At 40.4% G+C, this 15,457-nt stretch overlaps 2 protein-coding genes across 2 annotated transcripts; one reads left to right on the top strand and one right to left on the bottom strand.

Moving 5' to 3' along the window:
* The first annotated feature begins 5,457 nt into the window (after positions 1-5,457).
* On the top strand, positions 5,458-11,005 carry erlec1 (endoplasmic reticulum lectin 1). The gene is given in 15 exon segments (XM_056394835.1): positions 5,458-5,596; positions 5,598-5,768; positions 5,941-6,045; positions 6,698-6,778; positions 6,979-7,056; positions 7,138-7,201; positions 7,317-7,363; positions 7,475-7,698; positions 7,915-8,056; positions 8,149-8,310; positions 8,388-8,447; positions 8,814-8,938; positions 9,036-9,113; positions 9,235-9,310; positions 10,070-11,005. Coding segments are annotated over 15 exon segments (1,500 nt in total). The 5' UTR covers positions 5,458-5,581; the 3' UTR covers positions 10,142-11,005.
* A 1,075-nt stretch (positions 11,006-12,080) lies between these two features.
* On the bottom strand, positions 12,081-15,274 carry gpr75 (G protein-coupled receptor 75). Its single transcript, XM_056394834.1, has 2 exons — positions 14,790-15,274; positions 12,081-14,439 (listed from the first exon to the last, which is right to left on the bottom strand). Exon 2 carries the CDS (start codon positions 14,312-14,314, stop codon positions 12,671-12,673), a length of 1,644 nt encoding a protein of 547 aa, XP_056250809.1. The 5' UTR covers positions 14,315-14,439; positions 14,790-15,274; the 3' UTR covers positions 12,081-12,670.
* Positions 15,275-15,457: the final 183 nt, after the last annotated feature.

A 15,457-nucleotide genomic window follows, 5' to 3' on the forward strand; every position in this document is an offset into this window, starting at 1 on the left:
TCGTGCTGAAGGTTAAATTTTATGCATTAAACAATTGCCTTTACTTGTTTTCTTCCAGCTGTCATCCATTAGTCAGATGTATTGGATGCTTTACACATGAGCTAAGTGGTAGACAGTGTATTCAGACATGAAATGGAAGAAGCCATCATCTCTCACATATCTCAGCCAATTAAACCCATCTGTGGTCCAAATTGGTGCCAATGAGATCTTGCGACTGCATTCAAATGATGATGGATTGTGTAGCGTTTCTTTGCATCAATAATGCCAGAGCTGTTGAATAAAAATGACTCAGTAAATGCAGTACATACTGTACTTCTCATCTGTAAGAACTGTGTTCAGAAAGTGATATATTTATTTTCTCAAAGCTCATGAGGGTTGTTCTGGACATGATCTTTCTTAGATATGATCATTTAGAGGAAATAGTCAAAGCTACGGTATTTTGCGTCCAGTATTTTACAGGTGTTATTTGTTTGGAGCCAACAAAGCATGGAACAGCATGTTAGATATGTGTTAGGAATTGTTTTTTTTTTTTTAGCAAATACCAACATGCATTACAGAGTAATAGTTGAACCACATATTCATGTTTTGTTTTTAAGACTCCAAAGAATATGAGGAGGATGTAAATAACCGTTTTCGCAGTTATCTGTATCCTCATCCCATTTTCCTGTACTCTGCTGAAGTGCTAATATTGATCATATATCCACAGAATCTCAGTTTCCATTCTCCGTCCAGTCAGTCAAGAGCTTTGTTCCTCACCTTGCAGTGTTTGTGCCATTCACTCTCAAACTGTGAAGAAACACAAAATGACTTTCACTCTCAAAGTCTCCCCAGCTTCCCTAAGCTCTTCTAGCTTATGCACACTGCCTAGGATGCATTTTCAAGTAGTTAACCCACTTTCTGTTCTTGCTTACAGACAAAACGTACTTCTGGGGTTTCACTGACTTTTGTATTCAAGCATAGCAAGCAGACTCTCTGAAAAAGCTTAAAGTCTCAGACAATGCAAACAGTATTAACATAAACATCCAAGGTCACTTTTGAGAATGGTCATGGTCGGATGGGCTGCTTTTGCTGTGATGAGGCTGTAATTAGAGGTTTCCTGAAGTAAAGCTATGGCTGTATATAAAGAAAATATGACATCCAAATAACCATGAACAAGTGTGTATTCATGTAAGAATTGAGTCAACCCATGAAAACCCAAACATTCATCCTAGAATTATTATAACCTCAACATTTGATTGATACAAATCTTTGGCTACAGCTTTATACTGTATAAATTTAATAATTTTCCATCACAATGTATTCAGGGACTCTGGGAGTTTCTGTTTGTCCTGACCCTTCTCTGATATTCTCATATAAGACCTCAGCCTCAGTCATTGGCAAATATAGCAAGGACCAGCTCTGTGAATATCTGGATCCTATCCAGATCCATCCAAACAAAAATACTCTCTCATTACCCTCTCTGTAGGGATGTGGAGAGCAGCACTCTTGATCCACTAGCATGGTTAAATCCATTTCTTTCTTGTTTCACCAACTTGTTGTTTTTGCTTCTTTGCAGCATTTATTAAGGAAGCAACCCTTTACAATATTCACTTAGCCAATAACACAGGGTTTTAGTTTGATTAAAACACAACAGGTGAGGACTGTGTACATGCAGATCAGACAGGATTAGGAGAGTTTGCTCAAGCACACTTTAAAATGCTTATCAGGAAGACTACCACGTGTTCTGATGCTTCAGTGCTTAAGCTGCGCATTTTTGTTGAAGTTTATTCAAAACAGCAAAATCAGTTCATCACTTCAAAAAACTCTGTACACAGATTGAGTCTGTGTGATTTATGCAGCAGAAAAAAAAGTAAGCTGTAACGTTAATAAGTTTGACAAGTGTGCAGCATTAATGTAAATGCTACAAAATTCCTAATTGATTAATGAGACATGCTGTTTGTACTCCGAGTCTGAAGGGAAATGCCAGCGAAAAACACGTTTAATAAGGTAAAACCTGTATAAATTACAAAAGAAATACATCTTGTAGAAATACTTCCAAATCAATACTGAATGTCATTAAGAAAATCTAGCAGAAGTGACCATATTGATCTGACATTTGACATGTTCTATGTATATTTTTGGGTGACAGCTTTGGAGATGTCTTAATCTCACTCGAGACCTTCTAATGCCAAAATTCATTTCTCTCTGCTCCCTTTGGAATGACGTTATTATGGTGGGGGAGATGACAGTTGTATCAATTATGCATAAGGCAAGAGTGTGTGCAAGGTGTCTATGCAAATCAAGTTCACCCAACGGATGGCAGTGAAATAAATGAAAATGCTCATTTCAAAGTGGTGAGTTCAGGTAAGTTCCTGCCAGTCAGGCTCCGTAAAAGTCTGTGAACAACCACAGAGGAAGAAACACCAAAGAAGTTTGACCCTCTTTGCTGGCTGTATCACAACTATTGATGGTTATTAGGTTTCAGGGGACACGTTGTTGATACTGTATAAGACGTTTGACACAAGACAGACAAAAAAGGATTAACTGTGTTTTGTTTCTTTTGGAAACTATACAATGGTGAGTGCAATTCTTCTTCAGTTATTTTTTAAATTTTCATGAAGCACAGTTAGCTATATGTGATCAGAGCACATTCTAAAATCTGAAAAACTTAAAATTGTGTTTGAAATTTTGAGATATACACATATTCACTTGATATAAAAACAGAATTGATATCAGTGTCGTGTCTATATGCTAAATATGAAGCCATGGAGCTAGCAGCTGGTTAGCGTAGCATAGCATAAACGGGGCAAACAGCTGTCTTGGATCTGTCCAAAGGTAAGAAATCTAACAATTAGCACCTCTAAAGCTCACTACTTGACATGTCATATCTCATTGTTTAATCAGTTGAACAAAGTAAAGGTATGATATGTAACTTTTCTGATGAAGGATTTTAGTCTCCTGACGTCCGAATCTTAAGTTATCAGAGAAACAAGCTGAGCAAATGTTAGAGGCAGCTTACCTCCCAGCCCTTCCAAGCTTCTGAGTTTTTATTCAGTGTTTTTATCAGAGGTAATCACCAGGTCCATTTTTTATTGTAAGAGGAGGAGACCTCTGCAGATAATTTGGCCCCTAGAAAAAACTTCCTGAATGATTGACAGAAAATTACTTAATGTGCCTTTAACTGTAAAAACAACAATTTGCTGCTTAACAGTGCAAGACCTGCTCCCATGCTGCGTCATGTGTCGCTTATCTCCCACAATGTTGTTATTGTTTTGACAAAAAAATCTTGACTCAAGGTCAACCGACTCTATCAAAAGCTAGCTCATTGTCTTTTTAGTAAATGGAATTTGTTTCGTTTTCATGGCAACTACAAAAAACGTGACAACTGAAAGAATTGTGAGGTTTGGTTGAAAGGTTCAGAAAAAAAAACATTATTAAGTGAACCTTGGAAACATTAGTTTAGAGGACAGTGAAGCAACACTTTTAGTTTTAACCACTCTGTGTCATTCCCACCTCTGTTGTTTATCAAATCAACAAAGAATAGACAAGAAAATAAAGAATAAATAACCCTGTTGGAATACATCATAACTCAATTGCATAATAACAGTTACCATGGAAACAAAATCTATCTATCTATCTATCTATCTATCTATCTATCTATCTATCTATCTATCTATCTATCTATCTATCTATCCATCCATCCATCCATCCATCCATCCATCCATCCATCCATCCATCCATCCATCCATCCATACATCCATATTTTCATCCAGATGTAGTATGTACGTAGAAGACAGGTGTGAGTAGAAGCTGTATGTATGAGAGCAGAGGGGAGTGGTCATAGAGGGTGGATGATGTAGTGGGGTGTTCTCTTGCTTGTATCCTTCCCTGTTCCTCCATATCCCTTTCTCCCCCTAATCCTCTCACTCTTTGTCTCAAAATCTCAGTAACAATCTCTCCCCCCTCTCCCAGCTAGCGTGCTACACATTCTCACATCAACAGCTCCACCAACAGGTGGAAAAATGCCTCTCTCTGGCTTACACTCCATGTTTCCGTCAGTCCGAGGATCTCTCCACATTTCTCCCGTGACAGTGAAATGCAACACCACACATTTTCAAGGCCTATGTTTTAAATTTCCTGTTAACTGAGAGCTGTTTCCATGTGAACCATTCAGGTGGGGGGGCGGGTTATTTATTGTCATTCAGCGCACAGCAATGCTGAATCAACAGGGTCAGAGGATAAAAGAGTGAAGGCACTGCATGTTGGCACAGAGCTGCTCTTGTCATTGCTTCCAAATAAGTCATTGTTATATCCAGGAAATACCCAGTAATGCTCAGATCTGTTGTACTCTCTATCTTCGTGCTGCCTTTCATCTTCAGTTCTGATGGGAGTCCACAAATAATTGTGAGGCACCCTAAAACATCAGTTCTGTGTATTTGAGAAAGCATTCTGACACAATCAAGACTTCCATATCCATCCACTAGGAGGCAGAGATGAGGATGTTTGACTTTATTTTGTGCCTACATCATCTGGAAACCTTTCTCAAGCATTTAAACTCAACAGGAGCCAAATGCTTCAGGCAAGCTGTGGTCCGCATTCTGTATCAGTTTTATGAGATTTCCTATTTTCAACATGAGGATGTGCTTAAGTTTGGCATGACAGAGGGGACATTGTGCCTCACCCATGAAAACAGTACACATCAGAAGAAAATGTTTCTCAAAAGGCATGGCTGGCTTGTAATTGACACGTTATATTGTACTGTATTATAATTTATTTTTTAAATCACCTAACATCTAGTTATACCGTTTTAACTTAACGGTCGAAAAACATCTTCTTATCCAAGAATGTTTATACATATTCTGAGTATAAAATTTATATTATTACTATATAATAATAATATGTACTATCAATATGTACTATAATATGATACAGTAAAAGGTATTTTGTGACTGACATATTATATATATATATATATATATTATGTGTCAAAATGAGGCTAGAGTTAAATATCTTATTTATGTTTAGGTAGTTCCCAGCCTAGGTTACAGATTTATCTTGGAAAAGGTTACACATTGGTTTTACGTATCTTCTAACCTTTTATCTTATAAAAAGTTACAAGATAAATCTGAGGGGTCACCAGATGATTAATGGCACAGACAGTAGGCTACAAGTACCCCAGTACTGTACTAATTTTAACTCTGCTTGAAGTAGCATGGTCTTGGCAAGGTCGGCGAGGGAAAATGATATAAACAATGATGTATTACAACTGTTGTTCAATTAAAAAGTTGGTCTGCGTTCTGCTTCCACAACCTGTAGAGTCAAGAGTTTAATTTATTTTTCTTTCGCTTTACATAGGCTATATTAAAACTCGGTTACAATACCTCGTGTCGCCACCAGAGGACGTTGTTGTTATTTCAGCCCAACGCAGAGGCGGAACACGACGTGGCAGCTAAATGATTCACTTCCTGTATTTCGTGCGGTATTGACATCCGTCTCACACAGTCTTAACGTCTGTCAAACCGGACTTCGTCGGACTTTGTTGCAGCTTTCAATTCATCCCTCTGGCCGGTGTTGGTGTTCTGTCAGGGGGCTGTTGTCTTACATGAGGAGAGGGCTGTGTTGAGGAGCTCCGCAGCCGGACTGGAGAGATGACGGCTGGGCTTCTGTTAGTGTTTGTCGGGGGGGTGCTGGAGGTCTGCAGCGGCGTCTCAGCGAACAGAGGGGGATACCCCTCCTTTACAGACGAAGTCCCTTTCAAAATCACCTGGCCAGACGCTGAGTTTACGCTGGTATGCCTCCTCCTTTAGTATCACAGTTTCACAAAGGGACAAATTGTCTGTAAGGGGTTGGGGGGGATGCTACTCTCAATGTATAGCTCGTACTATGTTCGGAGTGAGTTTCCTCTTTCTTTTATAACCGACGTTACAGTTTAAGTAACCAACGTTTGTCTATGGATTTCAGCCAACTTCAGGTGCACTTTACAACGAGGATGACTTTGTCATCATGACAACAACAGAAAAGGAGAAGTACAAATGCCTCCTGCCATCCCTGACAGCTGGAGAGGAGGTAAGCAACATGTCCCTTCATAGAGAGCTTTTCATTGCTTTTGAATATGTTTGTATTGCTTCCACAGGCAATAACTATAAACACATAACGGGTAATACAAAGCAGCTCAACTTTCCCACTGGGCTAATGCAAGTCTTCATAGTTTATATACCATACTGGATTCTCTTCAGGTGTATAAACATATTGATGGCTTGTCATGTTTTTAAACATGATGGGACCCAACTCTGCTCCTTTGTCCTTTTAAAACAGGTATGGCAGTCTGCGTATTATCTTCCTCAAGCCCTCCATATATCCTCCATTGATTTTTAGCTTTTAGCTTCAGTCTGTGTCATATTTTTGGAGTCCTGGTCATCATTCATATCTATTACAGTAAGGTTGTACTCAACAACTTCTTTGCTGATATATGGGGATGCAACAACATTGATATCTACAGCTTGACAGTGGAATTGTAAAAAAAAAATAAAATAGAGAAAGTAACAATAGTAATCAAGTCTCCAGTTTGACTGTATTACCCGAGACATTCATTTTAAAATGGAAACAGGAACTTGGAACAGCTGAAACTTAGAGTGAGATTTAAAAACTGATTTGAAAAGATGTTACTGTTTAAAAAAGCTTTTTGTTGTCATATGTTTTGTGTCTTTTGTTGTCTCAGGATTATGATAAGGAGTACGGCGGGCCCAGTCCGGGTGACCTGCTGGAGCCACTATTCAAACGAAGCAGCTGTTCTTACAGGGTGAGACTCCTCAAGTTTCTTTTCTGCTTTCATTTAATTTCCTTACTTCTCTCAGTGGAGAGACTGAAACTGTGTTCAGATGGAGTTCATGCTACATTAGTAGAGCATAACTGAAAACGTATTTTTCTGCCTTAGTGTTTGGTGAGTTAAAGAGTCACTCATAACTCAGTAAACTTGCTCTTGGCTTGCCGACATTGCAGATTGAGTCATACTGGACGTATGAAGTATGCCATGGAAAACATATAAGACAGTATCACGAAGAGAAGGAGACTGGTCAGGTCAGTGTTTTGAGTGGATAAAATAACCTTCAGATATCAGATAACAGTTTGCAATGAAAGTGACCATGTGTGTTTCCATAGAAGATCAGTGTCCAAGAGTACTTCCTGGGGAATTTGGCACAGAAGAGTCAGTCAACAGAGACAGGTGAGTTTCTTTTGAATGCACTTTTATGATATATATTTTTTGATTATTTGTAATACGTTATAGAATGTTTTAGTTGTTTCCTTATTGCACTAAAGCTAGGAATTTATTTTTTCAGATAAAGTTGAAGAGGCAGAAGATGTCAAATCAACAGCTGAAACAGAAGTAAGTATAATAATGACACTTTGATAATCAGCCAAATTCACCAGGCTAGCCCTCAGTTCTCACATTTGTCACCTCTTTTCTGTTGCCTTCTCTCTTTCCACTGGTGTTCAGGTGCCCACCAAGAACATAGAAGGTCAGCTCACTCCCTACTTCTCGTTGGAAATGGGAAATGGGACTCCTTGTGTGCTGAAACAGAACCAGCCTCGCTCCACGTCCGTGTTGTATGTCTGTCATCCAGAGGCCAAGCATGAGATCTTGTCTGTCGCTGAAGTCACAACCTGTGAATATGAGGTTGTGGTGTTGACACCGCTGCTTTGTGCTCACCCAAAATACAGGTAGAGCTGTCAGAACGACTATGTGTGAATATTTTTCTCAAAGGAATACGCCTCAGTAGTAGAAGTATGTTGGTGTTTCTGTTTTGGAAATTCTGAAATGTTGTTTTAAGATTAGTCATCCCTGTGGATCAGGGTTCTACTGAAATGTATTTTCCAGCAGGCGAGACATCCGGCTGACATCTTACTGTTTCTGAACTTGACATGTATTCCTGGCAGGTTTAAGTCATCCCCGGTGAACGCGATCTTTTGCCAGGCTCTGGCAGGCTCGCCTCTGCGGCCTCAGCAGCTCGCCCAGTTGGACAAGGAGCAGGAGGAGCAGCTTAAACCACCCTTCAGCGCCACGTCTGAGACCAGAGAGGTGAGACATGCACAGAAAGATGACAGAGGGGAAAAATTAGTACAACGTGTACCAACGATACTGGGCTCAGTCTTATGTTTGACTTGTTACAGGAGGAGGCGCCACCAGTGAGAGAGGAGGCATTCTCCTCCACTCACAAACCCATGACTGTTGGAGGGCAGTCCCAGGTCACTGTCGGCACCACTCACATCTCTCGTTTGACAGATGACCAGCTAATCAAAGAGTTCCTCAGTGGCTCATACTGTCTGCATGGGGTGAGGCATGTTCACCTATAGCACCCGAATAGTGTTTAATAAACTATTCAGTGACTTCATCTTAATGTGTGTTTCAGGGAGTCGGGTGGTGGAAATATGAATTCTGTTACGGAAAGCATGTCCATCAGTACCATGAGGTAAGGGTCCCTCCTTGCTACTGTGAGTGCGTTTGTGTGGAAGCTGGGTCAACTGGTTATGTGGATTGGCTGTAGGGATGCAATTAACAAGTATTTTCACAATTAATCAATCTGCAGATTAATGTTTCAGTTAAATGTTTCATCCATAAAATGTTAAAAAATAGTGAAAAACACCACATCACCGTGGTTGCTGATTAATTTTTTTACTAATTGATAAATTGAGTGGTTGTTCCAGCTCTACTTATTAGTTTGTTTACAAAAAGATTTGTAATTGCATAGAAATTGTGATTTTGAATGAATATGTAAGATTGTTAGGTACATTATCTTGTATTTGTACAGTAATGAATATGTCCCTTGGCTCTCCAGGATAAAGAGCAAGGAAAGAACATTGTGGTGGTGGGGAGCTGGAACGCTGAGGAACACATTGATTGGGCCAAGAAAAACGTTGCCAGATCATACCAGCTCAAAGACGATGGCGTGCAGAAAGTCAAGTATGTCATTCATATTTCTGAACCCTAACCTGGATGTATATTGAGATTATCGTTGACTTTTCCTTTCCCTCTGTTCCTTTCCTCTGATCCATGACAGGTTGGTTTCCCACTTTTATGGCCACGGGGATGTTTGTGATCTGACAGGGAAGCCCAGACAGGTCATTGTCAAGCTCAAGTGAGTGAACAGTCGTTGCAGCACCAGTTCAGTGTCACTGCCCTGAGTCAATGTGTGAGTAAGAGAATACCCAAATGTTTCCGTGTTGATTCACTCATCTCATTTCTCTTGTCTCTGTCAGATGTAAAGAGTCTGAATCTCCCCATGCTGTCACTGTCTATATGCTGGAGCCTCAGACTTGTCAGTACATCCTTGGGGTAAGTTCACTATTCACAGTTACTGGGGAAAAAAAAAAGCACTGAACCTTAACTGGAGTACAAACCTCTACTTTAGGTTTGGGAGCTAAATAAAAAGGAAAGTGCTATTTCAAGCTGTGACCAATTCATTAATAATTTACGTCTGTTTCATTGTGGAATATATGAAAAAATGAATGAACTTGAGTAGGTCTTTTTCACAGCAGAAATTTCAACATGTCAAACACAGCTGTAGCCAATAGCATTATTAACTGTTGCATTGCATTGCTACAATTGCTGAAACCCAGCCATCGTTATTCAGTGTTAGTTCCACCTGTGCTTTTCCTGTAGTGACAAGTCTATGAATATGATTTATTTATTTGGGAGTCCTAAAGAAACAAAGGCTCTAATGCTAGAAAAGTTATCAAGATATAGTTTAGTAAAATGACATGTACAATACAAGATGGACATTTCCAGAGAGCAGAAAAGAAAAACGGATAGAAAATCAAACTATTTCAATGTATAAACTCTACAAAGGTAACTTTTATTTACATTGTTATTTGCCCACCAGAAAGTGTGGGAGCCACTGCTTTAGCCTCTGTCTTGGTCTGTCTATCAAGTATGTTTTCATACCATATAACAATGATGGGCAAGAAATGTTTTAAACAAGAATGAAAGGGAGGAAGATTTGAAGTTCTAATATATGGCTCTACTGGCTGTTTACAGACAGGTAGATCATTGGCACTATGTTCAAGCTGGCTGACATATTTTTTCCTCCCCTAGGTTGAGTCTCCAGTCATATGCAGGATTCTTGACACTGCTGATGAACATGGACTTCTGTCACTCTCCAGCTAAACTGACAGAGATCATGTGACAGCAACGGCGCATGAAGGACAAGGAGAGGATAGACAGAGAGAGGTGCACTGAAGAAGAAGGGAGAGGACACTTATGATAAAGCAGAAACCTGTTTGTTGAAGGAAGAGAGATGCCCATGACACTGCGCTAGAAGCCAAAGTCAAGGTTAAACAGAGGTTAAACTTGATCCTGAGGCTGGACTTCATGTGGCTCAGGAGCACAGTCTCAGCTCAATGCCCTGATCTGTGCAATGGACGACTCTACATCACAGCCTAATCCAGCAGGCTAACTCAGACTTAGTGAAAACAAAGTGAAATGGGGCTGACGCCGCACTCCACAAGGCAGTGGGTTTATTGCCTGTACAGAATATCCATGCTTCACTTTGTGTTGATTAATTTCAAGTAAATGAGAGACATATCAGGGGATTCGTAATTATCAGGGGAATCAACAATATTCATGGTGGTTTTATTGTCTTTAAGGTTGGTAATTGTGTGTGTGTGTGTGTGTGTGAGTGTGTGAGAGAATGTGAGTGAGAGATATATGAAATGGTTAGCTGTTTGATTGTGGCACTTTGTATTTGTAGATATGAAAAGAAGCAAGTCTGAAAATGTTTTTTTGCATCAGCGTGAATGTGTGCTGTGTTCATTTACAGGATGAGTGAGTGTAACTTATGCATTGGAAGGTGCCGTGGAATAGCAAGAAAAGTGATTGACTTCGTAGGATGTACAGAATGTCTGTGGGCTCCTATCAGAGGTATTCTGTGGTTATATGAAAAAGCGCACTGGGATCCTGATTACTGCTGTATCACGGAGATAAAAACCAATGCATTTACAGGAAAGAATAAAACTAAAACATGAAACCTAATTAACAGTGTTGAATTATCACAGAAAAAAAGATATTTGACTTGACCGAGACATCTTGGCAACAAATGTCTTTGATTAATAATTATAGAGATATTCAGTTAGTTATTATGATGTAGAATTTTCATTTTGTTTTTTTCTTGCTATTAAGATTTTTGTCCTTCAGTCAGATGCCATGATTTAAAAAAAAATGGAGGTGCATTACCATAGTAAGTTGTCATGGTCAATTTAAGGCCACCAGAGGGTGCTGACGCTAAGCGTGTAGTATTTTAGTATTTAGTATTTCTTTCATATATCCTAAGAAAACAACTGTAACTGTAAAAGAACAGTTGTCACTGCAGTGATTTCCATTTTTAATCTCAGCCATTTCACAAACCTTCAGTTCAGTCAAACTGACTGAACTGAAGGTTTGGGAAACTCTGCAAAGCTTCATCTGTAACTTCACTATATCAAGTAAATACCAGGTCAATCGTCATTAAAAATCTAAGCAGCATCTGAACTGGTTGATTTGCAGTTCAAATGCTTTACATGAAAATTTAAATATAAAGGAAAAATATTTATATATATGTGTGTATATAATATTTTTTTTTTTATGTTTTTTTTAGCATTTTATAGCTATAGAGCTTTAGAGCTATAAAAGGCCAGTTCAAACAGTTTTGTTCCTCTGACTTATCACTTTAAGTATGTTGTTTTCACAATATCAGCATAATGACACATAACCCCAACAGACAGACCATCATTACTGTCATTTCATTAACCACTGACACTGCTTCCAGTTAACATTAAAACTAGGGCTGCAACTAGTGATTGCTTTCATTTTTGATTACTTTGACAGTATTTTCATGATTAATCAATTCACTGGTTTTTCTATAAAATCTGATAAGAAAATAGTGTTTAAGTTTACAATCATACATGACAAAGAAAAGCAACAAATGCTCACATTTTAAAAGCTGGAGCCAGTGAAAGTTTGAAATTTTTGCTTGCGATGAAAATAATAAAAATAATTTAATTTTATGTCAGTAATTATTGATTAAGCATTTCAGCTCTAGTTTAAAAAAAAAAAAAAGTGAAGGCACAGATCCACTGGACTTGCCAAACATTTATTGTTTTAAAAAGTGTATGGGGTTCACAAATACATTTTTCTTAAGAAGCAGAAGTCCATCAAAGTGCAACCACATGCCACTGACAGCCACACGTGGGCCTGTGCAGGGTTTCACAGCAGCTCGCATCTGATATCAGTGCTCAGCAACGTCAGCCAGACTGGAGGCAGCAGTGAAACCAGCAAATGCAGTCCTTGCCTGCAATGAAAAACTACAGTCTTGGGCATATCTGCGCACAACACAGTGGCAGATTTAAGTGAAAATGCTCTGTATCTGAAAAAGAAAACAAGGTAAGTTAATTCAATGACATTAATTAACTTTCTGGAACAGACACCTTCATTACAAATCTCTTGCTAGTTTTTAGTTAAGCTTTTTAAGTAAGCTTATGACTGGTTCTTAAATTTTTCCACGAAAAAAAACTTAACATGTACTTTCACTGTAAAAGAGAACAAGAGATTAATACTGATTCCAAATACATAAAATGGACAGTGTTTATGTTCCTCTTGATTCACATTTGAGTTAAAGCCATGGTGAGATTGTCCAAACCATACTGTTAAGCAGCTCTTTGATTAGACTGAGGGAATGGGAATCTGGTGCACTGAGGTGCTTTCAAAGTCCTGTAGTGCATCTTGGTGAGTGTGATAGTGCATGGCTACATATGACTTGGCAAAGGCAAATGTCTGAGAGCTGACAGGCTGCAGGCTGGTGGGGGAGCTGGGCCCTGCAGAGGGACTGCTGTTGTATATACTGTAGTAGGGCTCAATGCGGGTGTTGATAGGTGTTGAGGTACTCGGCGGGCGAGGTTTACGCACACCTGTGGCCCTTGGACTCCCAGCACAATCCCTGGAGTGACTGGGCCCACAAGCCTGGTCCACTAGCCTCCTCTGTGGCTTTGGTGACAGTACGTAGGCTGAGTTTGTCTCATGATGAGAGGATTTATTGCGATTGACTTCAAGGCTGCCCTTCCCCATCGCATGCAGACGAGTCTTTTGCTTGCAACAGAGAAAGCCCAGCGCCGCCCACTGAATACAGCACAGCACACGGCGGCGGAGGCCTGCACTGTTGCGTGAGTACACAAAGGGATTGATGCCTGACTTGAGAAAAATGAGCACAAAGCCGCACAGTTCGAACTGGTAATGTGCAAAGCTACTTTCTGGTGTCAAAACATCCTGTGCCAGTGAAACTCCCATTGGCAAGCAGCAAAGCAACACAGAGAACACTATAACAACACAGGTGACAACTGCCTTAGAGTCTTTGGCTGTGGCCAAGTTGACTGTAGACACCAGCTGACAGCAGGTTGCTCCTTGGGCAGCCCCTGGAACCAGAGGCTGGCTGGTCCTGTTGGCATATGAGTGTGTCTGAACATTCTGCAGTTTGTTGTAAGTCTGGTTACGGTACAGAGAGGGGCCTTGAACAGCACACTGCATGCTCTCAAAGCCTGCTGCAATGAGAGGTGGTGGGGGTGGAGGGCATGTGGCATCTACTGTCATGATGGGACATTTCCTCACTTGTGCATTCTTCCTTAGTGTTTGAGCAATCATCAGATAGGATACAGACACCACAGTTACACAAAAGGCAAAGTCTGCCAGGTAGACATATAACACAACCCTGGCCTGTCCACCTCCCAGGCCAAAGTGGGGCAAGCAGGGTCCATCTCCATGTGGGTATGCTCGCATGGTAAGGAGGGCAGCCATGGTGAAACTGGATGTCCACAGCAGGGCAGTGAGGGCCAGCGTGCGGGGGAAGGAGGCAGTGCGGTTGGGCTGCTGCCCCAAAACCATGCGTAGTCTGTGCAAAGCAATGACAGCTACCGTCTCCAGGGACATGATGATGAAGCCCGAGCTGGTCAAGTGGAAGGCAAAGCAGAAACTCTTCGACACGCCATCCCCTCCGCCTGCATCCAGGAAGAGCACCAGCGCAAACATGGGAGCAGTCACACAGCAAATGAACAAGTCACAGAAGGATAGGTTCAGGATCATGAAGTCAAAGTTGGTGCGGAACTTGCGAAAAGCTGGGTCAAAAAAGGACAGGAACACCACAAGATTTCCATAAGAGCCCAGGCAGAAGATGAGGATGAGGAGCAGAGAGCAAAAGGTCAAGGTAGCAGTGTGAATCACAGCCCAACCTGACGGGGTCTGTGTGCCCAGGGTGCCATTGAAGGTCTGATGTCTTGGCACATCCACCAGGTCTGATGGTGTAACAGTGGTGTTCATTGTATTGTTAACAATTTATAAGGATCCCACAGTCATCAATTTCAACATTATTCCTCTATATGCAGGGAGTAAATGATGATTACAGTATCTGCTGCCTCCGCGTTTGCTGCCACCTTGGTAGAATGCTAGAAAGGATACAAAGTCATATATTAGCTATTGTATTGTGCACTACATCATTGAATACATTCACAGCTGATAAGGGAGCAATACGTAATTTACCATTGACGGGTACATATTTAATAAGAAGCTGTGGTGCTACATGTCAGACACAAGCTACAGTAGGCTATAGCTATGCACCACTGCATTTGGCCAATTATACCTTACCACCCCCCCACCCAACCCAACCCCACCCCACCCCCTCTCCCCCAACACATACACACCGTCTGCTGAAATCCAGAGGAAATATGTATTCATATATTCGAATTGGTTACATGGCTTGGATTATCTATACCGACGAGAAGAAAATATAACCTACCTGCTGTAATCGATCGTGTGTCCATCATCATAACCATCATCATCTGATACAGCCCATCTTCATTTTAAATCAGTATGATAGTAAGTGAACGTACAGCGGCTTAAAAATAAAAAAACAAACAAAAAAAATGTCTTCCAACAGCAGCTCATTCAAAACAGAACGCTGAAATAAAACACGTTTCCTTACATGTCTGTATTTTTAAAGCCTTCACAGCGCAAACAGATGAGAGCATATTCGTTTTCTTGGCGATATGGATCCATTCTTATACAGGAGCGACGGCCACTGGACTTGCACTGAAAAATGAGTATGAAGTCACTGCCTACGTATGTGGGCATGAGCATAACCACTGCATTAAAGTAGTCCATCTGTAAAAACTAGCCTCTCTTCTTCACATTTATGATAATTAAACAGAGTAAGAACGGCCATTTTCCCAGTTTCTACTTCACTGTTACAAGATTTGAAAGAGACCGTTACACCGTATTCTGTGACGTCAGTTATTTTACCGCAGGAAACGATTTTTTCACCATGGCAACATACTTAAGCTTTTATGACCCATGTTAGCTCCACAGTATTTTACCTTGATAACATAGGTTATGAAAGTTACCGTTACTGATGATATGATGATATTTAAATTGGTTCACAAATGTTTTGAATTTGGCTGTGACAGC

The sequence above is a fragment of the Seriola aureovittata genome, chromosome 14 (assembly GCF_021018895.1).
Source record: "Seriola aureovittata isolate HTS-2021-v1 ecotype China chromosome 14, ASM2101889v1, whole genome shotgun sequence".
Classification (NCBI taxonomy): Eukaryota; Metazoa; Chordata; class Actinopteri; order Carangiformes; family Carangidae; genus Seriola; species Seriola aureovittata.